Raw genomic sequence first — 24,189 nt, 5'->3', positions numbered from 1 at the left:
AAAAAAAGTCCTTGTATGAATGGGTGAATGAGGCACATTGTATATGGAACTCAAGTATCTTCTTATACACGGATTGAGAACTGGGAAGAAGAAATAATTATCACTGGATTGGTGATCCAGGGGTTAACAGCCAAACACAGCTGGATTATGTATTCACTACAAGCAGCCAGAATCTGTCCAGTTTGTGATGCTAAGAGCAGTCTTCCTGCAGAGGTTTTGTTTCAAGTCTTTGGCCAGCTAGTGACATCTATGAAGCACACAGATTTAATACACGGGGTTTGTTTCGTTCCGTTTTCCCCGCCTGTCTTCTGTGCCGCATTTCAGTCCAGTAGGTGGCGCATATGTTCCTTAAGATAGTTTACCAACCGCCATTAAACCAGAAGAAGAAGAAGACAAACCGCCGAAGAAGAAGAAACAGAAGTCATTTTGTATTTTCGTTCGTTTAACATGTTTCAGGTGTTCAGTTTATTTATGCCCGTCACAGAGTTTTAAGGGTAACGTTTGTACTTTGCATCGTTAGCGAGGAGGAACTTATTAGCAGTGACAGCATGATGAACTATTCCGACTATGACTCTGATGGATATTCGTCGAATGAAGATGCAGACTATGTCCCATCAGGTGAGGACTGTAAACACTATGGTGAGGTTTCTGCCATTCAGTGAAGAAAAAGAAGAACCTTAAGTATCATTAACTGAGCTGCAAACGACAGGCAGAAACATGGTTACTGACACTGATGGTTATTGATGGCTCTCTTTCCCTGTGTTGAAATAAAGCATGTTAAAGCTGAGAAATTCTTCGAAAGCTACGAGTGCTTTTTTTGATTCGTTTCCATTCAACTGTTTTCACATCAAATCAAATTCAGATCCAGACGCAAACACTCACAAAATAATGCACACAGCCTGAGTAGCACGTGCAATAGTGCAATACAGTAGTTACAAAAAGCGCCTTACTCACCCTCTTTAGTACTTGTGACTTGGAGCCCTAAAACATGGAGTTGACATCGCCATGGCAGCTTAAAAAAAGCCTGGATTATTGTAGACTTTCTAGTAGAAAAACTCAGACTGCAGCTGTTAATCTGGAAGCTCAGTCAGGTGTGAGATTATACAGTCCAAACAGGCAGATGCAGTCCTGATATACCAAGATGAAGCCTGAGTTCTCTTGGTGATATGGTTCAAGTCATAATTTTCACTTAAAAAATAGTGCTAATCAGTCAAATCAGCTGTGTCAAAACATGCTGAGTTAACTCTCATTGTTAGCTTTAAATGCAGTTTCACATCCACATTGATTAAAAAGCCTGATGAAATGATGCCCTCTTAGTACAGTTAAGTTGATTTGATTATTCTTGATATTGATCTTGTTATGCATCATTTACACTGCTTCCTGTACTTTTTCACCTCAGATGATAACCTCAGCGAGGATGACATAAATGAGTGTGAGAAGGAGGACCCTCTTCATGAGGATGACAGTGTGCCCCATTCTGAGCCCATCAGCAAGAAAAAAAAGAAAAAGGACATCAGTGTGAGGTAAGAGGTTTCGACAGCACCGTTCAATGAGAGGACAGTGTTTCCAAATGGAGAAAATGTAGTTAAATCTGTTTGTGTTCTCTGATGGCGGGAACACTGGACCATTTTCGTTCTTTGAAAGTAAAACTTTTTATGGCTTCATAAAATAGACTACAGTTGATGTCCAAAAAAAGTAAATGTCATCAGATCCTCATGATCTTGAGTTTTAGTCGCTGGTGTCACTTAAAACATTTACAGAAAGAGAAAGAAGAGACTACTGAAAGTAGACGACAAAGATGAAGATGTTGGTGGAGCTAAAGAGGCGGATAACCCACAAGAAGAAGTGAAAACACCCACTAAGGCAAAGGCTCAGGATGATGAAGCAAAACAGAAGAAAAAGTCAGATGAACTTTGGGCCAGTTTCTTATCTGACGTTGGATCCAGACCCAAAGAGTCTGCACCACAGTCGGGTACCGCACAGAAGGTAAATATCTTTGAAACTTCGATATTTCATTTTGCCAGGTTTTTAAATGTGTTCGAATTTAAAGCTTGGACGATTGCTTTGATTTGCATAAACCACCTTTGAGACATGAACACTTTTAGTCATCTTATGTCCAAAATATCTGTGTGGGGGTTTTCAAATTGAAGCTGAGCTGAACAGACTTTGATTCGATACCAATTTGCACCACAAGATGGTGTAGTAACTCAAGTTGGCACTAGTCTTGCCCAACAGCAAAGGAAGATGAAATCAGGGGAGAGACACTTGTGGGCTCTGTAGTTTGGGCACTGTGAGGCTGCTGTTTTGATCTGGTCTCTAACTGGGAAAACTGTTTTCTATATACTTACTTTCTAGTATCGTTCTTTTGTTTTTGTCTTCAGGATGATTCCACAGTTTCCAAGACTGTTTCTACGGTGACTGAAACGAAGTCGTCAGGTCCTGCTAAAGTCACCATCACCAAAGTTTTTGACTTTGCAGGCGAGGAGGTTCGGTAAGCTTCTGTTTTAAAAGCATTTGCACACTAATCAGCAGGTGGACACACACCATCTGGTCTGATGGCAGTGTAGTAGGCGGATGTCTCAGTTGGTAAGAACAGGACCATTTTGTGAATGAGCGTCGGCTAAACTCTTATCATGTCCACACAGTCCAGAGATGTGCTTAGTTTCTGACACTAGTAAAACTTGAAAATACTGTTATTTAAATGAAGAAGTGTGGTACAAAGATTTTTTGTTTTTGTTTTTTTAAGCAGTGGTTATTTGTGAACAGTAGCATTCCAGCATTATGCCTTAATCTGGTTGTCATCATATTAATGCAACATTTCAAAGTGATAGGGAGCCCTGAGGCCTGCATTGTGAAGCAGTATTTGTAGTTAGTAAGGTGACTTCAGTTTTGACCCCAGAGTTTTAAAGGCTATATTGCTATGGTAACAACACAGCACCCTATATCACAATATGCTCGAGATATTAAGGAGTTCTCTTGAAAATGATATTCCTAGAATACAGTTGGCCTCAACTGCAGACAATCGAAGGATTTCAAGTTTCTTTTCTTTAATGAATATGAAGAAAGTTGGCTTAGAAAACACAGTTTTGTTGGGCTGCATCATTGTGCTGTTGGATGTCTTTTCGTGATAGAGAGAGGAAGCTGCAGCTTGACCATAAATTATATGCTGACTGAGCCATGGAATAAATAAAAGCTGCTTTGGCTGGATTTTTTGATACTTTCATCTGTACACAGGCTCCAAATGCTTATAGTTCTTACAGTCTTTTTGGGGGGGGTTGTTAAGCTGCAAATATGAAACCCTCCTGCTGTTGGCCCTGTTTGCTCTATTCAGTTTTGACACAGACATCTTGTTTATGTGTCTCCAGTTGCTTAGAGGCATTATGGTCATGAAAGCGTGCCTCGGACTCATGGAAAGGTTAGTTTTGTGTTTGTGCGCTCTGGTGAAACTCAGCTACAGTGGTGTGTGACGTGATGGCAAAGTGTACTGTAGTCCTAAGTCTTTAAACGGGCAGTGGAAGACTTGATTTTTAATGACTTTCAATCAGAATCATGGATTTGAGAACATTTTCTGTTGTTATTCCGGCTTTCAGCCAACCACTGAGAATTTTCTAGCATCTGTGCTGCGCAAGTACTCATGGAACTTCTAAAGTGCATCGTTTAACTCCCTGTCCATCTAGCACAGTATGGGCTGATGGCAGTATGCTTACATGCCTAAAATTTAAGCCCAGTTTGTGCACAAAGATTGGGGGAAGATCCTATATCATAAATTACTCACAGACTATTCATGAAGATTCCTTTAGCCTGCATTTATGTGACTGCATTGTTGAGTCTATATGTAATACCTGGTTTATCCAGCAGTTATTATGTTGAAGAACACGGTGCAAGTCTTTGCTCTACATGTTTCTCTTGTATGCATGAGTCTAATGTCACTGTATCACACACTACTTGCACGTTTAAGACCTGGAACTCCCTCTGTTTTTGTTGTTTAATGATGTTTAATGGAAAGGTGTGCTCCATAGGCTTGCTGGATACTGAAGCAGTTTTTATCTGTCTGCATGTTTTTTTTAATACAGTTTAACAGAATACACATTTGTCTCCATCTTTCAGGGTGAATAAAGAGGTTTCAGCTGACTCCAGGGAAGCAAAGAGTTATCTCAAGAGCCAGAGCATCAAAGAGGACGAGAAGAGCGACAAAGAGAAGATGTCATCACCCTGCTCTCCACCACTCCCTGGTTCCAGGTACACAAATACTACTCTAGGATTATTACTGCTGCAGGATTACTCTACCATTTCCATATCATTGGATATTTAGTACCAGTGCACGAGCGTGGTTGTTGCTTAAAAAATGCTGAAAAATCAAGATTGGTTTGAAGAAATAAATGCTAAAAATTTGTACTGTAAAACTGCACAGTCGGTGTGGATGGTTGCAATGAGAATAGGTGAGTCCGAAAAAATCTAGTGTGTAAAGGCCTTAAGGAGTGGAAAAGAAATTGTCAGTCCATCACGGGGAGTCCCCCAGCAGCCTGAGCCTATACCGGTATAAAGGAGGATTCTGTACCACCTGAATCCAGTCTTAAGTGCTCTGCTTTATCAAAAAGGAAAGTTTTAAGTCTAATCTTACAAGTAGAGAAGGGTGTCTGTCTCCTAAATCCAAAGTGGGAGCTGGTTTCACAGGAGTGGCGCCTGATGGCTGAACACTCTGTGTGCCATTCCACTTTTAAATATCCTAGGAACCACAGGTAAGCCCACAGTCTGAGAGCGAAGTTTTCTATTAGTATAATAAAAAACTGTTGTTTTTAAGAATTGTGATATAGCTAGATATTGTTTAGGTTTGGTGACTTTCCTCATATTATATACATTCTGGTCCTGTGTCACCTTTCGGCATCACATTCCTTGTTGCTGATCAGTTTTTATCCCTCAGCCACAAAAGGCTCATGGAGTATTATTGTCACCCGGCGGGCGACGTGGACGCCCAAGTTTGTGAAGGTGATAACTCGAGAACCAGGCAACGTAGGACTCTCAAATTGACACCATGGCTGCATCTTCTAAAAATCTTGGGCGAGCTTGAATTTCAGTGACCTTGAACTCAAGGTCAGAGGTCAAGTTATCTGAGAATCTTGTGAATGCGTTAACTCAAAAAGGAAGTCACCTAGGACTTTCAAATTGATAATACACGTGTGTCTGCTAAGATCCTGAGGAGTAGCACTGGTGTTCGCCAGGATTTTTGACGTAGTCTTCACACTCCCGTGAGACTGGTTTGTCCCAGCGCACCCTTTGGGTGAGACAGGAGACCTTATACGTGCTGTCATCCCACCAACACTCTTCTGCGTAATCAGTCTACAGTGGGGCAAAAAAGTATTTAGTCAGCCACCGATTGTGCAAGTTCCCCCACCTAAAATGATGACAGAGGTCAGTAATTTGCACCAGAGGTACACTTCAACTGTGAGAGACAGAATGTGAAAAAAAATCCATGAATTCACATGGTAGGATTTGTAAAGAATTTATTCGTAAATTAGGGTGGAAAATAAGTATTTGGTCACCTCAAACAAGGAAAATCTCTGGCTCTCACAGACCTGCAACGTCTTCTGTAAGAAGCTTTTCTGTCCCCCACTCGTTACCTGTATGAATGGCACCTGTTTGAACTCATCATCTGTATAAAAGACACCTGTCCACAGCCTCAAACAGTCAGACTCCAAACTCCGCCATGGCCAAGACCAAAGAGCTTTCGAAGGACACCAGGAAAAGTATTGTAGACCTGCACCAGACTGGGAAGAGTGAATCTACAATAGGGAAGCAGCTTGGTGTGAAAAAATCAACTGTGGGAGCAATCATCAGAAAATGGAAGACATACAAGACCACTGATAATCTCCCTCGATCTGGGGCTCCACGCAAGATCTCATCCCGTGGGGTCAAAATGATCATGAGAACGGTGAGCAAAGATCCCAGAACCACACGGGGGGACCTGGTGAATGACCTGCAGAGAGCTGGGACCAAAGTAACAAAGGTCACCATCAGTAACACACTACAATGGCAGGGAATCAAATCCCGCAGTGCCAGACGTGTTCCGCTGCTGAAGCCAGTGCATGTCCAGGCCCGTCTGAAGTTTGCCAGAGAGCACATGGATGATACAGCAGAGGATTGGGAGAATGTCATGTGGTCAGATGAAACCAAAGTAGAACTTTTTGGTATAAACTCAACTCGTCGTGTTTGGAGGAAGAAGAATACTGAGTTGCATCCCAAGAACACCATACCTACTGTGAAGCATGGGGGTGGAAACATCATGCTATGGGGCTGTTTTTCAGCCAAGGGGACAGGACGACTGATCCGTGTTAAGGACAGAATGAATGGGGCCATGTATCGTGAGATTTTGAGCCAAAACCTCCTTCCATCAGTGAGAACTTTGAAGATGAAACGAGGCTGGGTCTTCCAACATGACAATGATCCAAAACACACCGCCCGGGCAACAAAGGAGTGGCTCCGTAAGAAGCATTTGAAAGTCCTGGAGTGGCCTAGCCAGTCTCCAGACCTCAACCCCATAGAAAATCTGTGGCGGGAGTTGAAAGTCCGTGTTGCTCGGCGACAGCCCCAAAACATCACTGCTCTCGAGAAGATCTGCATGGAGGAATGGGCCAAAATACCAACTACTGTGTGTGCAAACCTGGTAAAGACCTATAGTAAACGTTTGACCTCTGTTATTGCCAACAAAGGTTATGTTACAAAGTATTGAGTTGTATTTTTGTTATTGACCAAATACTTATTTTCCACCCTGATTTACGAATAAATTCTTTACAAATCCTACCATGTGGATTCATGGATTTTTTTTTTCACATTCTGTCTCTCACAGTTGAAGTGTACCTCTGGTGCAAATTACTGACCTCTGTCATCATTTTAGGTGGGGGAACTTGCACAATCGGTGGCTGACTAAATACTTTTTTGCCCCACTGTAGCTCTGGTCATATTTGCGTATCTGCAGATCATCATCATTATTTAAAAATCACTGAAGCTCCCAAGACCTCAAGCCTGTGCAGACTTGATCCAGTGAGAGCACAGACGGCTCCTGTGACCTGTATGCAACAGATTTTGTTGCATGTCAAACACACATCTGGAGTAGCACTAGTGCCAGCTGTGCTTCACCTCACCCCATTCAGATAACAGTGAAATCCAGCTACACTATCCCGCTGTATGCTCTGCAATGCATTTCTGCTTTTTTCCATTTGCAACTTCCAATACAATAGTATTTCCAATACTTTTTGTTGCCACGGTAATAAGTCAGCTAAGGATGTGCACATCTTCCACCCCAGACACAGGAAATCATCTTCCAGCTTACAGGAAGTATGGTGCTTTACAAGCCATTGCCTGTTTATCTCAGCTGTGTGTGTGTGTGTGTGTGTGTGTGTGTGTGTGTGTGTGTGTGTGTGTGTGTGTGTGTGTGTGTGTGTGTGTGTGTGTAAGTAAAAGGGAACACAACAGGAAAGACCCATTAGCACCACCCCATCATCAGTCCTTGTTGAGGTTGTGTAGTTATCATTTATTTGTAGATTCAGATGATAGTGTTGGTATGTGCTGTTATATAAGCTGGCAGTAATAAGTGTGTGTGTGTGTGAGAGAAGTCTGACCATAGAAGCTGTTGGTCCTTCATAAATTAATTTCTGCAGTATGCTGTCTGTGTTTACTTTTTAGTCATCCAGGTCATGGTAGTGGAGCTGGGAAAGAAAGAAGTCCAGTTGCCATGTTTCCAACCTCCTTAGACTATATGAGATACTGTACTACACTCAGGGGCCACTGCATTAACTGTACCTGTAACACAAATAACTAAAATGGGGGAGAAAGATGTTGCAAGTTACAGCTGGGCAATTACTCAAAAATGAATTCATTCTGTTAATAATTGCCCCAGTCTGTGTTTATGTACTGTCCTCATAAAACTATAAGAGTCTGTGTCCACGTTCAGCCTGTGATATAGAAGCATGGCGAGAAACTTGAAAACCAAGCTGACAGTAGGGCTGTTCGATATAACGATATATCTCAGATGACGATATAAAAATGTCTATCGTTTCATTTTACGCTATCGTTTGTTTTGTGGTGTCGCAAAATAAACTGTTTACAGCAATATTTTTTCATCATTTTGATGGTCACTGTAGTGGCTATATTAATTTCTTAAAGTTCTCTCTTTCTCTTATATTTAATATAACCACACTACAGACGGACAAGCGCCTGTTTTTATGCGTTGTCATTAGCAACAACGATGGTAACACCATCGCATGTCCGCTTGTTTATTTTCCACATAAGCCTTTCACAATAAAGCTCAAGATCCTGTTGAGACTTTTCAAAATAAACTGAATTATGTGAATGAGGATGCAGGCGAGAAACAAAAGAGCCGTCAGGTGGTAAAAAATAAACCTTAGACTCAAACGTTAGAACAGGCTTTTCCTCGCAGCACGCCGTGTAATAAATACTCACAAAGGCTGTTACAACTTATGTCTAAAAATGTATCGTTTCATGCATCGGTTAAAACACTCGACTCCAGCTACACGATGCCCAGCTGGAAACACTTCACGCAAGTCGAGCTGCCCGAGATTCACAGAATTTACAGAACGTGTTACATTTTTGTGATTTATATCGTTATCGGACGATAGATGTCTTATATCGGGATATGAGATTTTGGAAACACTAGTCAGACTGCTGTTGGTGGTGTAATGGTTTTTATAATGGTCATTTTGCACCCTTTGCCTCTTAGTATCTAGTATCAACTGTGCATTATTCATCTACAGTATTGTTGCTGACCTATCACTGTCTGTCCCTTTAGTGTACCCAACACACTCTGTAACAAAGTTTAAATCATCTTAAACTAGTTTCTTAAACATGATGTTATCATGTCAATATGGACCAAAATCTCTGAACAATGTTTCCATCAGCTTTTTGAATCAAAATAGTTTTTCTTTTCTTTTCTTATCTTTTCTTTTTCAATGTTTTTATGTGTTTTTTTTTCTGCAAGTTTGTTATGCAACCTTAATGACAGTTAAACTGACCTTGAATTTCAAATCTTAAGGGTGTGAATTTGGTGGGTCACCTAAAGGCTTCTCTTTCTGATTTCAGTACTAAGCGTCCAGCAGGCATGTCAAATGTCCTAAGTCGTATTGGGGGAAAGAAGCAGAAAATGAGTACATTGGAAAAGTCAAAAATGGACTGGGATGCTTTTAAATCTGAGGAGGGCATCACCGAGGAGCTGGCTATCCACAACAGAGGCAGAGAAGGGTAAGAGAGTTTCAGCATGTGTGAAGTAATGTTCACTGTGGTCCAGAGGGATGTTCATCAAAACTGGATGTTGTCATTATTTTACGTGACAAAATAATTTAGTAAGATTTGTATATATTTATTTATCATACTTGAACTGAACAAAAAGAAAAAAGGAAGTACGCCTGTCCTACAGACATATCATTAAGTAAAACAACCTTAATAACGTATTTAATATTTAATAACAGCTCATATTTCTTTAGACTCCTACTGATGTTATCAAACTCCTTCCAATAATTATTAACTGGCTACCACATGCTTTCAAGGTGGCTGTAGTTAAACCATTTCTTTAAGAAGTCTTTCCTCGGCCTCATCTTAGCTAACTATAGAGAAATTTCCAACCTTCCTCTTATTTTCAAATTCTTGAAAGACTAGCTGTCAAATAGCTAACTGAGAATTTGCAGAGGAATGGTTTATTTGTGGAGGGAGAATCTGCTGGTTGCAGCAGATGACTTCCCCTCCCTGAGCCTGGTTCTGCTGCAGGTTTCTTCCCTTTAAAAAGGAGTTTTTTCTTTCCACATTCGCCAAGTACCTGCTCACAAGAGGTCATTTTAGGGCCTTCACCTTACAATATAACATTCCTTAAGGTGATTGTTGTGATTTGGCACTATATAAATAAAATGAAATTGAATATAATTGTTCTTACTTATCATATTGGTTGTGTATTACTTCTGTGCCAGTAAAAAAAAAGTGGAGATGCCTGCTTGTGCTCTAAATGGGTCGAGATCATGTACTTAATTTTATAGCATGGTAAATAAACATAAGTTATCAATCTTTTGCATGTTAACAGCAAAAACGCTTCAACTTTTAACAGTTGCACAAAGATAGCAGGCAGGCAAGTATCACTCCATTTTTTTAAATTTTATTTATTTTTTGATCGCAAGGTGTGGAAGAAAGTAGGTATGAAAAGAAGTACCTGGTACCAGGTGCCATCACCTAATGAAAAACCCTAAAAACCGTGTTGAGCCAATCTGAGTAGGTCCTAGTGGAAAAGGTTGATAAGTGTTGTGAGGATCTCATTTCTGCTGTAACATTATAGCGTTGAGTTAGTCCCTAATGAGGCTGACCATAAACATTAATCTTGCATTTCTAAACAAAGCAGTCGGTTCATTTCAGCACTGACCAGCATTATACCAAGAGCAGTGCAAACTGGCATCTCAGCAATCAGTAGATCCAGTAGTGAGTGTGTGAATAGTCTGCCAACCAAAACAGTACAGTATGTTATACTGTATTTTTTTTTTTACAGTTATTACAGTTTGTTTTTTAAAGATGAAATACCAGAGAGAGTTAAAAACAGATGCTCTGTTTACTGACATGAGGCATTTTCATTGTGTTCCACTGTCTTTGTAGAAATGTGAGTAATCTGGCTGCCTATAAAACAAGATGCATCCTCATCTCATCAGGCTGTGAACATGCAGAGTGAGGCAGCAGTGATGAGTCACAAGATGACTTTTACAGCTGCACACTTGTGCCAGTTGCACACTGTTCTACTAAACTCTGCCCCTTTCGTTCACAATGAATGAGCTCCCCTAGTAGCATATATGCATATATGTGCAATAGAGCCACCCTAAAACACGGGGGTGACACTGTGCTTCTTTAGTAAATGACAACAGCCTGCAGTACCTGGATTGATAAAAGTAGGTCTGATGTTTCTGTTCTTTTCTGTTTGTGTGTGCTTAGGTATGTGGAGCGGAAGAATTTCTTGGAGCGTGTCGACCACCGCCAGTTTGAATTGGAAAAGGCAGTACGACTGAGCAATATGAAGCAATGACACAGACTGACAACACACACTCGCACAGAGAACAATTTTTTTTTCTTTCCTGCAGCTCTCTTTCTTTCTCTAATGAGACAGGTGCTGTTGTCCCTTTACAGTGAGCTCAAACTACTGTTCTCGCTCGAGTCTATTTCAGGCCCGGTATATTAATAGGCTCCGTTTGTATGGAGGAGGGTTGCTGCGTGTGCTTCCATCCTTGTGTAACCAATAACGAATCTCAGACCTTAACACTGCATCCCTCCTGCTTCCTCAAGTGGCTGATTTAAGACCTCAAGGACGGATTAAAAACCACACTGGTTTATTGTAATTTTTCTTTTCTTTTCTTTTTTTTTTGCATAATTTCTCTCTGTTATTGAACTTTCATACCCCTCAGGATCTGGGAACATTACACCATCTATAGTGTAAAACCTGACAGGCCAAGAAGCACAAGGACTCAGACGATCTGTCTGTCTTGTTAGGGTAGAGGCTGTAATTATGTATCTTTGTTGGTGCCGACCAAAACCACAAACACAATAATTTTGTTTTCAGTGAGCTCAAACCTGAGCCATGCAGTAGTGGTAATACTCACCATATTGATGACTCCAAAATAGCTGAATCATAATATGGTACGTTACAGCTGCTGTTTATTAAAAGAAAAAATGTTACTTCATCCATAAGACCGTTAAGTACCTCAGTCTGCTGGCTGATTCACAGATCAAAGTGTACTTCGTAGAATTTTAGTATTAGTAATAGTATTTTTTGTTTGTGATAAGCAAAAGTATCCGTTAGGTTCAGTGGACAAATAGCTGCAACAGAAAGTGAGACTGATTGGACGTTTCTGTGTTTCCTGGTCTGTGTGTGTGTGTGTGTGTGTGTGTGTGTGTGTGTGTGTGTGTGTGGTTGTACCTCTGGTGTTTTATCAATTAAGGAAAACTGTTTGAACTGTCTTATTGCTTTCATCAATAGAATCAGGATAGTTTTGTGTTTAACATTATTCAGATTATCATGGAAACAAATCTGTATTTTGCAGAGTTTGAAGCTCATTATAAAAACCACTGTGTACAGTTAGCAGTTTGTAGTGTTACTGATTTACAAAAAAAGGCCTTATTATTAACACTGCAGACATATGACATTTAAATGTTCAAGAAAAAATAGTTTGCACATCACATGTAATGATTCTGCACATATAGATGAACAGAGTGAGTCTTTTCAGTAGAGATGCACTGATCGATTGGCTGGTTTTCAGCTGATTGGCGGTGACCGTGAATGTGCGAGTTCTGCCTTTCCAAAAGTGTAGCTACTGCATTCAACAACAAGAAGTGCAGTTCTCCCACCCACAGCAGTGCACACACTCAAATCAAAATAAACAAGTCATTTGATTTCATGCCAGTATTTTTAATGATCCAAAATGTAGTAATGATTAAATAACATGTGGTTGTCAGTGTAGCATCTGAAGTTTTCTTATTTTCACAGCTCTGCCAATCTGTGTATTAACATTTTCAAAGTCTTCTCTCACTATTTAAATAGATTCAGCTGAACTGCAGGTTGTGGCAGCTGAAAGTAAAACTATTGCTCTGCTGAAGCTTCTGATGATGACCTCTGAAAGATGCTAACAGTGTAGCTAACAGCAGTAACCAGAAAGTGCAGGTCTTAAAGAAACTGCAAGTGGGATTACTGCAGCATAGTTACAGCTGTGGTAACCGGGCCACTGCGTCATGGAAGAAGATGAGACTGAACCAACATTGCTGCAGTCATCTTGAAATACCACTAGCAAGCACTGCTAGATTTAAAGAAAAAACTATGTTTATGTTTCTTCAGAAACACTTAAATCCATGTAAATTTAGAGAACAAGAACTCTTATTAAGGATTGGTGCTGATATTAGCAGTGTGTAAGGACAAACACAAACAGCTGGGTGAAACACATTCATGTTAAAGCTTGGTCCAAAACATTTGTAGCTGACCTTTGAACTTCTGGCATTCTCCACAGCAGCTTCCCACATCACTTACTTAAAATACACGTTGACCTCGGGGTCAGTGACTGTGAACCCCACATCAAGCGCTGCACATTGCTTTGTGAACTTGCTCCCTGAGACACTGATAGACAAGTGTTGAGCATTGCAAATTTTGTGGAAGGTGGTTGGTTTGCCTCAAGATGAAAGCGTCTGAGCTGTGATTTTGGTTATTTGTAGTTGCTGTGAGTCACTGGAAATTAGCATACGGCGCAGCATGTTTACACACTCCAGACAAGAAGTAAGATGTTTCAAGTTTAAGCCCTTGGGGACTGAGGCAACCGCTTGCAGTTTCTGTTGAAGAGTGGGAGGTGACTGTCCATCCATTCATCCTTCCTTCTTTCGCTTATCCGGGGTCGGGTTGCAGGGGGAGTAGCCCAAACGGAGAAGCCCAGACCTCCCTCACCCCGGCCACCTCCTCCAGCTTGTCCGGGGGAACACCAAGGCGGTCCCAGGCCAGCCAACAGATATCTCTCCAGCATGTCCATGGGTCTGCCCTGGGGCCTCCTCCCAGTGGGACATGCCCACAACACCTGGCATCCTTGTCAGATGCCCGAACCACCTCAACTGGCTGGTCAGTCACCTCCTTTCACTGCTCCTTCACATCGAAAGGAGGTTCACTGACCTATTAACTAAAATCAAAAAATCCAAACTATGGAAACTTATTGAACTTGATGTTGGTACTTAACGAAAGCAGAGGTGGGTGGCAACATGTAGGTATACCAATAATACAAGCTTTATAGAAGTGCACAGGATTTTGAGGAGTTTGGATTTTTTTTCGGGTATAAGAACAAAAACAGCTATAGCTGGTCACATGACATTCTGAAGTCAAAAGTTAAAGATTGCTTGAATTTGAAAGTTAAAAAAAAACTAAACATCCATAGAAATCAACTGAAACAACACAGCAGACAAAGCATTTTATTTCATTCATAGACATGCTCCCAATTTGGCTTTGATTCTGAATTTTATCTGTAAGCCCAAAGACTAGTGGCATTTCTCCCATAGCCACCGTTCATTAGAAGAAAATCATAAAATAGTCTAAGTCAGCAACTTTTGGCACAAGCATTATGTGCAATAAAAATATATTTTATCTTTTCTCTTCTGCATATCCAGTTAAGTGGCTTATCCCAGCTGCCATAGGGCAGGTGGGGGACACACCGTGGCCAGGTTGCCAGCCTGTCAGCCTGTCACAGGGCTAGCACAGAGAGGCAGACGGCTATTCACACTCAGTTTTAGAATCACCAGTTAACTTAAGCGCATGTGTTTGGACTGTGGGGGGAAGCTGGAGTACCTGGAGAGCACACATGGGGAGAAGATACAAACTCAGCACAGCAAGGCCCCGGCCAGATGAATTCGAACCCAAGACGTTCTTGCTGTGAGACAACAGTCCTAACCATCGTGTAATTCCTGAACATGAATTCAGTTCCTGCATTAACACCATATTTGTAACATGAAGCATGCAGAGGTATAGTTTCCAAATCTAGACTGTAGCCCAGGAGTGGATGAGTGCATGATGGGGGTTTTATTGTTGTTGTTTTTTTAGAAAAAAGATTTAAACTTCTATGATCCACACATTTATTTCTTATTTTCTACATTCTAAAGGCAATGTGTAAATTTGATCAGGTGAAGATCATCAAAGTGTGTTTTATTTGATCCATCTTTAAATAAATACAATAAACTCAAAGGTCTATTGATTGTCCTATGCCAGTTTTTGTACACTAATGTATTCTCTTATTCTAGCAAAGCAGGTACTATAGCTGTGGTTTGGTTTGGTGATCATCTTGGGGTTTCAGTAAGCAGAGATCAGCACAGCTGTTTTTGAGTCTGGTGTTTCATGAGAGATTTAAATGCATGGACCTATAATGGTGATCTTGTTAAATGAATGTTTTCATTAATTAATACTCCATCTGTTTTCTTATAATTGAATTTGATACAAAGTACCCATCTCCTGAGAAAGCTACCCAATAACGGATGATTTTTCCAACTTCATTTCTTCTTCTTAGCCAGCGGGTTCTCCGCTGTCTGCATGTTTCGGGCTCTGTACCAGCAGTGCGGTGCTGTTGGTGCTGTATGTCATTCATACTGCCAAAGGCCAGCAGCACGGCTGGTACAGCAGTTGTCTATATCGGTTATCGGTGGCAAATGGTCACGAAGACGCGGAACCGCTGTAGTCTTTTCGTGTTTCTGGAAACACACCCCAGCATACCCCAGAGGGTAGCACGCATGTATCGTAAATGTAGGCCGGTCCCTTTAAGGCAGCGCTGGATGATCCGTGCTGGAGGACGGCGGTAGACCGGGACAGGCACGGCTCTCCTCCCGGTGGATAACGGCACGGACCCGACAGCACGCTGTTCTGACGAATGTGCGCGGTCCCGGTCCCTGTGGCCGAGCGGAAGCTTTTCTAAAGATATCCTTGAAGGAATCTGGGACAGAGAAGGGAGCGGCAGGAGACGAGGCGGAAGCCGGCTCTGCTGACACTCAGGCGGCAGCACAGGCTTTCATGCTGCCGCTACATCCCGCACTAAAACACTCCGGTCTGAAGAAGCCCACAGCCGCCGTGTCCGGCCGGACCTTTGCCTTTTCTTTGGAGCTAACTATGGACGGGATAACGGAGGACTGACACTTGGAGAGCTAGCAAGAACAATTGGTAGTGCTAAATAAATCAGCAGCAAGCGACGAAGCACCGAGCGGTCTAAAGCAGGAGCACCAGCAAAATGTCTGTTCCTGTGAGTATGTCAGCAAACACGTCGCTGCTCGTCTCCCATGTTTCATATTTGCCGTTTTCTGTGGAGCAGGACGGAGCACGCATAACACTGACAGCTGTCTCACTACAGCACACACCCAGTCACATAGCTGCTGTTAGCCTGGCACCGATTGAAACAGCTACACACTATAATTAGCAAATATGTAATAAGCATTTCTAATTCATAAATGGACTGAGAGCCTATGGCTGATGAGGCTAACGTTGAGTGTACCTTTAACTAGTCTCTGCCTGCTAGTAAAGGACAGTGACGAGCCAGTGTGCCGGAGCTCTGTGAGGCCTGAGCCTGGCTCTGTGGTGGGCGACAGTTTGTGTGTGTTTCTGGGCTGGACACACACACACACACACACACTGGTTGTAATGCATGTATATGTGTGTGTTTTGGGGGTGGACACACACACACACACACACACTGGTTGTAATGCATATATATGTGTGTGTTGTTGGGTGCCAGCTGCATTATTTGGATGTTGTAGCGGCGGATGTCAGATGGCCCTGATGGAGCTGTGCTGCTGGTCTTTATCGCATTCCTTAAGCTCTCATTTAAAAACAATTCCTGGAGGCTTTACCGTGGGCGCGTGAGTACGCGCGCGCACGCGCCAGTGCTGTACGGTGGCTGTTTGCCAGAGAGTACTCAGCAATGCACATGCTCTTACTTTAGTTTGAATTGTGCTGCTTCCATTGTTAATGACGCAGGTTATTAACACCGGTGCTCAGTGGTCCTTTTAAAGAAGTAATGCGATACTTGTTTTCCGCTTGTATAAAGGAAATCTTTGTTACACTGCTGTTGTGTTAATCTGGAGTGTTGCCTGACATCCACGGTGACATTTTCCTGGCCTATTTGCAGCGGGACTGCACACCTAAAGGTGGTACAGATGATACATTCAAAACAAAAATTTGGTGTATATTAAAAATCTGAATTGACAAAACAACAATGGAAAATTAATACAATTAACAAATTTACTTCATTCACCTAATTTCTGCCCACTGGTTTAATTTCAGCTCATTGTAAGAGTCATGACTTTTTCTTCTGGTGAATGCAGGCATACAGAAGACCAATAATATCAATGGAGCTGTGGACATGTTATATTACTGAAAGTTTCCTAACAAGTGTTGCTCAGAACATAATGAGACAGAGAAAAGCTGACCGGGCCTGCAGGTCGTGTCAACTAAGCTGTCTAAAGTTTTTGGTTGCCTCCTTGTTGCCTCCACGCAGTGTAGCTCTGATGCTAGCTAATGGCTGGTGTGGTAAACACGGACTAACACAGAGGTGAGATGAACAGGTCAGCACTCTTGTTGTGAAAGTCTGAGCCGACATTTTGAGTCAGGGTTGGACCAAAGTCTCTGTGTTAAATGGATTGGCTTTTATAGAGTCCTTGTTTTTTAGCTTCAGTTCTTTAAAAGCACTTTACACTACAAACCAGAGCAGAGAATGGGGTCATTTAGTATCTTTCCCAGGAACACTTTAGAAAAACAACCTTTCTATTAGATTACACAACCAACTTCCTGATCCACTGCTCACTCCACACTGTGCACTCCAACAATACAATGGTGTCATTTGAGGTCAATAAAGCTTTAGGTAGTTATGATACCACAGTACGATATAGTTAAATCTATATACATATGTACATATTCATAAGTAAAGTATCCAAGGATTACCTCCCTTTGTGACAGGTTTTCAGCGCGTGCCTGTAGTGAATCACATCCTTCTGTTGTTAATGTCTTAATTTCTTTTAAACATGCAATGATGATCAACATTAGTCACGTCCTGTTATTTATTGTTATATTTTGATAGAATAGAATAAATATTTAGGGATTACATAATCTTTTTTCTTTATTTATCTTTACAGTAGATTGTCAGTATGAGACAATATAAGATTTAAACATTTCCAATTTTTTAGCAAAACATCCAGATCTCATAAAACCTAACAGCAAACAAAAATCACTCATCAGAACCAAGCAAATACTAACAACACAATGTTTATTGTGTTTACTGAAGACTTAAAGATAGGATGAGAGTGACAGGTGAGCAGCAGTGATGTGAACTGACAGCATAATGATGATAAGTGTGTTTCCTTAAGAAATGCATTGCTCAATAATCAATATCACACATTTCTCTGAGTAATACAGAAGTCTCGCTGTCTTAGATGTGGAGAAATCCTGTTATTTAGAACACATTAGCGCATCACATCTGCACAGTGCAGGTTTCTTTGGAACACTTATGATTGCGTATGTCATTAGGCATGTTTTTAATGTTATTATTTTAAGTCTCCTAAGTAGTTTTAATCAGTTATTACAATTATTATAATGATTTATATGTTTTTAATTCATTTCTTCTCATTCAATTTATTATGTAAGTTATTAATAAACTTGAGAAAATGAATAGCCCCGCCCCATCAGCACTTAGATTAGATTATACATGTGCAGTTATTGCACAGAAGCAAGGAGAAGAAAAGATTCCAACTACAAATATGTAAAATAATCATATTCAAGCACTATAATTTATTTATTTATTTAAAACCCAGACCACTGGAAACATTGAAAATCCGATCTATCGTAGATAATACCTGTAGCATTAATGCAACATAGAGCAGGTTCATCTTAAATGCAATGCAATAAGTCTGTTAATCTAGATCTATATGTCTATGTGTCAGTCTTAATTAATAACTTTGTTGTCACTATGTTGTTTTTTGACAAATGAAAGTCAAAATGTTGATGTATGGAGGTGGCAAGAGTTTAAAAAATACAATATAGTAATATAGAAATAGTGTATTATATAGTATCGTTTGTATAGATATTAATATTTTGTTTATGTGCAGTTGCATTTTTAAGTAAGTGAATGCATCCTCATTTACACCTTCAAAGATTCAGGACATTGTGTTAATTAGCAGTTCACATTGTCACATTTAGTGTGCCTGTTCAAATAAATGCTTAATGAAAAGCACTTTAAACAGCCTAATTATTGCTTTCAGTGCTCATTGAGACTAGAAGGGCAGACTGGAGGAGAGTCATGTCAAATGCCAGTCAAATGTTGTGATTTAATAGCGCACTGTTTTAGCTGTTCAGCTGCAATAGCTATTTTTTTGTTGTTGTTGTGTTTTGTTTTTTTTTTTTACTAATTCTAGTAAACCAAATGATCTGTCTTACGTGAACAAGGCTCACCTGCTGGTATAGTCTAAATTCTGTCTCTTTATATCTGAAAGTGGGAAATAAACTCCCCAGTGTGTGTTTATCTCTCTCCAGAGACATTAGTAAGATTACTCAACATAACTAGGCTTTCTTTGAGTTAGCTGCCTTCATAAAACCTGAAACGAATTTAATGAATCATTCTGCTTCAAAAGAACAAATTCAGCAATGTGTGACATAAAACCTGAGCAGCACCAAGCACGGGTAGACTTTCTGTTGATGAGTAAATCTCAGAATGCTACTTGCCACACTCTTGGGTAAATGTTGTTCCCAAAATAGTAAAGATGAAAACAACGTTGAGTCCATTACCCTGTTCTGTCCTCTAGCTGTGCCAGACAAATGCACACACAAAGCATTTTTTGCCGGCAGTATTCTGTGAAGACCCACCACTACACAGCCTATAACTCTGATGCTCTGTCTAGCCCCCTAGCATGTGGTCTCTGTGTAGTAGCTTTTACCAGTCTCCTGTGAGCTACCATTAGGCTAATGTAAAAAAGCAACTATGTGATAGTATTTACAATGAGTAATCCAAAGAAAACCCTCTGACAAAAAGTCTGTCCATCCAGCCGTCTGTCTTGTTCTGCTTATCCGGGTCTAGTTCCCAGGGGCAGCACTCTAAGCAGGACTCTCTCCGTCGGCCACCTCCACCTGCTCTTTTAGGAGGACAGTGAGGCATTCCAAAGCAATCCAGGAGACAAAATATCTCTATTGTGTCCCAAGTCTGCCTATGGACATTCTCAAAACACCTGAACCGGGAGGCATCCAGAGTGTCCTGGCCAAACGAGTAAAACACCCGTTTGGCCTCTTTTTTTAATGTGGAAGAGCAGGGATCCTACTCTTAGCCCCTTCCAATTGACTGAGCTCCTCATCCTCTTTAAGGGTAAGCTCAGAAAACCTTTGACGCAGATTCATTTCTTACACTTGTATTATAGGTGAGGGTGGAAAAGTAGGTATCACTCAGCTCTGTCTTTAATACAGTGGACCAGTGCAGTGTCCAGATCACTGTGGATGTTGGACATGAAGTCACGACTCTGCTTGTGACCAAGACCCCAAGATATAGATTGGTTATCATAAATAAAACGATGAAGTTGCAGAACGTTTGTAACCATGAATGCAGAAAGTGTCTTTGTGCTGTGTGAAACTGGAGCCTTTCCTTTTCACATGAAAATGACTTTACTGTTCAGGTATGTAGAAGTCGAGCACACTTTGAGAGGACTTCTAAACTCAATGGTACTGTCACCATGTGTAATCTGTTGCTAAGCATGTGTTTCACTATTGTGGGAAATGCAATACCCCAACAGTGCCATCATTTTCCACTCATAATTTGGTTCAAAAGTTAAAATTCAACATCCAGTATTAATGTGTGCATTTCTTTTATTGAGAACATTTTCTAACTTGTCTGTTAAAATTCAGACTATGTTGGATAACATGAATAATTTATTAGATAATTAGATTTTTGCAGTTTGAATGAAGTTGATTGAAGTTGAATGAAGTTGACTTCCTGTTGGCCTGATATAAATGAAAAACGGGCCAAAGAGTCTATGCACACATTGTAGAAGTGGAGAAGATATGAAAACCACCAATTTTCTCTTCATCATATCAAATAACTCCACCTACAGGTCATTAAAAGAGGGACATTGGTTTATGTTAGATTGTGTCAGAAAGACAAGGGTTGAGTCAGTTTTTGTCGTCAATGGCGAAGGCAGAAGTGACACACAATGTCTGCGCCATCAGTGTCTTTACAGTCTGAGTTGTGATGGGTTTTCAGAACAGATGGTGCTACTGTGATGACAAGAGTCAAGGGACAGCGCCTACATCATCAGAATACACTGTGTGATACAGCATTTTAACCAGTCTTCTCTGATTTCTGCCATTTTTTTATGTGAGGTTCCAGACAGTAGCAGACCTCCTCAGTTTTGCTCTGCACTTACTGAGTCCACTCTGTAGGGCAAAGCTGGCAAACAGGTCAGGCTTCTTAGGTATACACCCCAAGTATCCACAAGACCTGAACTTGATGGGTAACACACCGATTGCATGTCCTGGATTCTTGAATCCCTCTAAGGTTGCTGTTGAGCCTTAGGAGCAGGTAGTCACTCAGTATTGCTGTTCTCCAAATGTGAGAGTTCTGTTTACAGACCAAATGCAGTATGTCCCAATTCAGAACAGTTGTGAAGTAATCAGCTGGTCTTTCCTCTGGTTAGAAATCCATCCATGCATCTGTTAGACAGTGCTAACCACTGCACCACGATTCCTTGAATTCTTGAATTTCTATCATTGAGGAGGACTTTCTCTGCTTATGTAGTGCGCAAACTGTAGGTGTGGAGAGTGACTGATTGGCTACTTAGAGAGAGAAAAGGTCCTTTTCCCTATCTAACTACAAACACACACGCACACACACCATCTTAAATCCCACCTTTCGCCAGATCTTAACATCCTCTGTTGAGATGTTTGCTATGAAAAGTGCAAGTGTCATGATGAAATGTGATGTGTGACAGTTGGGGACAGGGCTTTACGTGACGGGAGATACTGCAGTTTTATTTCTGATTTATTCTATGTGGAAAGCCTTTTCATAAGATGGTAATTTAGATGTTCATCTATCTTTGAAATCTTAAGTTGTCTTAAAAAAATAACTGTGATCTGTGAAAAGCAAGAATAGGAGTGTGCAAGTTTATTTTGTCTAGCACAAACTCTTCAGGCTGTCTGTCCATTCGTCCCATTCTTATAAACACGGGATCTCTTGAGCACTTTCAGTGAATTCTGCAAATTTAAACCTTCGCTTGGACTGAAGAAAGAACTTGTTATATTTGGTCAATGTGACCAATTGTTCTGCTTTATGAAGCTGGATTTGGAATTATCCAGATAGTTTAAGGCTTATACCCGAGTTTTTAGTATTATAAAGGGACCGTCACTTCTTACTGTGGCGCACCACTGCTCCAGAATAGCTTATCTTCCAAATTAGAGACAACCATGTGGGAAATCACATCTTTTTTTCTCAATATTTTTTGCCACTGTTTTGTTCTACAAGCCTGAAAACATAAGATCCTAAAACAGAACACCTCTATTTGTTCTTATGGACCTTATATCAGATTTGCATGTACTCTCGGTGTTATGTTTGATGCTGTTTTTGAAACACCACCGTGGCTGCACTTGAAAGAATGAAAAATGTTGTGTTGAAATAAAAAAATCTTAAACACAGTTAATGCTGGAAAAGACACTTGGAATAGGTGCAAGTCCACCGAACCAGAATTAAGTGTGAAACTGCAGCTCTGCAGGGCAGCTGTAGTCAGGTCAGCAGTGATAATTTTAAGGTTACTAAGCAGGAATTCTCCTATGTTTTACCTTTGCTATAATAAGGATCATTCAAATTTTTAGACTGGTTTTGTAGACCTCTGCTGGAATAACAATTATAATCCATCACATTTTCCCGTGTCTTAACGATAGAGTAATGATACTCTGTTAACTTGCACAGACAGAAGCGTTGCCAACTTTCCTTTCTGGCTTCAAATAGGTTAAACTTTATTAATATAGTAGGTGTTGTACAACTAAACGCTAATGAAAGTGAAAATGTAAAATGACTGGTATTTATGTGCTGCTCACTGATGCTTTATTTTATGCACTTGGGAAACTGTCTGTCTTACATCCACACTCAGAGTTAGTGTGGACGATGTCTTCATTTCATTGATGTTGTCAGTCACAGAGCTGTGAAGGGGACAGGCAGGGTACACCCCGGAAATGCCGCCAGTCTACCACAAGAGAGACAACTGTTTATGCTCAGATTCACACCTTTGGACAATTTAGAATTACCAGTTAACCCATGTCTTTGCACTGTGGGAGGAAGCTAGAGTTCCTTGGGAGAACCCACACAGAATGACCTAAGCTGGCCCGTGGGTTCAAAATCTGAACCTTCTGGCTGTGAGACCACAGTGCAAACCACTTTAGCACCATGCCACCCCACCTTTCTGCCAAAGGATCTTAATCTGTTCTTCCCTTCTACCTCTACGCACTGGTCCATGGTGTGGGATGGCATTTGTGAAGACTAAATTGCTTGGCTTGTGGTTCACAACCAATTCACAGAATAGGAGCTAGACTGATTGAACTCATAAATCTGTGTGTGTGTGTGTGTGTGTGTGTGTGTGTGTGTGTGTGTGTGTGTGTGTGTGTGTGTGTGTGTGTGTGTGTGTGTGTGTGTGTGTGAGAGAGAGTCCAGCCAAGTTTCACTCACCCTAACTGCAACTTGGTTATTATATAAATCATTTTTCTGTACTGATCATGTCTGTACTTCATGTCTGATTTGCCCCCAACAAAAATAGGAGCTGACGTAGAAAGGGCAGATACACTTTTGGTATCAGTGATGTTAGTCAGATTCACAGCAATGTCCAGTTTTTTTAACCACCTATCCAATTCAGTGTCACTGTCATAGCGCACCGAGAGTACAGAAAGCTGGTATGCTATGTAGCAGCTGGAATGGTAAATGGTAAAAATCCATCCATAATCCAGGTAACTCTTATTTTCTGAACGATACAGAATAAAGAGCAGCCAGGCTACGCTGCTAATTAGGCTGCTGTAAGGGCAAGAGGTCAGCGAGGCAGCCTGATGCTTTAAAAGTCATCAGTCAAATGTTAGCATCAGCTCTAAAGCCAAGAGGCACACAGAGTCAGGTGAGATGGTCGTTTTCATGTGGTGTTTGCTTCTGTGACGTCTTACAGATTTATGCCATCCTAGCAGTATGCAGTAGAAAGTGCAGAAAACAGACGAGTACTCTGCTACTGCATACTGGGGCAGAATGCTAATTAGCCTACTTTACTTCTGATGGCCTATAAAAAGACTGCACAGCCCTGGGAGAGCTTTTTGGGACTTGTCTGTCGTCTTTCTTTTCCTCTGTAATGTAACTATGTAAATGGATCTGTTTATTTGCTAGAGTTATACTTCCAGTCCTGGGTTAGGGTTAGGTAAGGCCTGGGAGATTCGTTTTAGTAAGAATTCCTGGTCCCAGCGGGTTATTAAAACAAGGTATCTGAGATAAACAGATTACTCTTTACATTCATGTTCAGTATTAAGCTCCTTTTAATTTCTTGCAGTGTAAACCTGGCAGGTTTTCCTCTTCTGAACAAATTCATACACGCACACCTTTTAGCACAACTCGAGCCAAGATGACTAAAAGAGATGTTTCAAAAGACCTCAAAAACCTT

At 40.9% G+C, this 24,189-nt stretch overlaps 2 protein-coding genes across 2 annotated transcripts in view; both read left to right on the top strand.

The window, feature by feature from the left end:
- Positions 1-393: 393 nt before the first annotated feature.
- cfdp1 (chromatin remodeling protein CFDP1) lies at positions 394-14,741 on the top strand. Its single transcript, XM_086299682.1, has 7 exons — positions 394-618; positions 1,400-1,523; positions 1,761-1,986; positions 2,382-2,491; positions 4,108-4,239; positions 9,094-9,252; positions 10,972-14,741. The coding sequence occupies exons 1-7, from the start codon at positions 549-551 to the stop codon at positions 11,060-11,062; spliced, it is 912 nt and encodes a 303-aa protein (XP_086155808.1). The 5' UTR covers positions 394-548; the 3' UTR covers positions 11,063-14,741.
- A 470-nt stretch (positions 14,742-15,211) lies between these two features.
- The window catches only part of bcar1 (BCAR1 scaffold protein, Cas family member), a 44,953-nt gene continuing 35,975 nt past the window's right edge, over positions 15,212-24,189 (top strand). The window contains exon 1 of the mRNA XM_086299677.1: positions 15,212-15,779. Within this exon, the coding sequence (XP_086155803.1) occupies positions 15,768-15,779 (12 nt within the window). The 5' untranslated portion in view covers positions 15,212-15,767. The remainder of the gene's footprint in view (positions 15,780-24,189) is intronic.

This window comes from Aulonocara sp. 'chitande type north' Nkhata Bay, linkage group LG7, assembly GCF_057382095.1.
Source record: "Aulonocara sp. 'chitande type north' Nkhata Bay isolate Kocher_YH1m ecotype deep benthic linkage group LG7, A_spYH_male_GT1.1, whole genome shotgun sequence".
NCBI lineage: Eukaryota > Metazoa > Chordata > Actinopteri > Cichliformes > Cichlidae > Aulonocara > Aulonocara sp. 'chitande type north' Nkhata Bay.
Note: the sequence above shows the minus strand (reverse complement) of the source record. Positions and strands in the feature narration are given on the sequence as shown.

Coding starts and splice junctions, on each gene's coding strand:
- cfdp1 (XM_086299682.1), top strand. CDS start 549: ATGATGAACTATTCCGACTATGACTCTGATGGATATTCGTCGAATGAA. Junction 1,524..1,760: donor AAAAAGGACATCAGTGTGAG/GTAAGAGGTTTC, acceptor AAACATTTACAG/AAAGAGAAAGAAGAGACTAC. Junction 4,240..9,093: donor CCACCACTCCCTGGTTCCAG/GTACACAAATAC, acceptor TTCTGATTTCAG/TACTAAGCGTCCAGCAGGCA.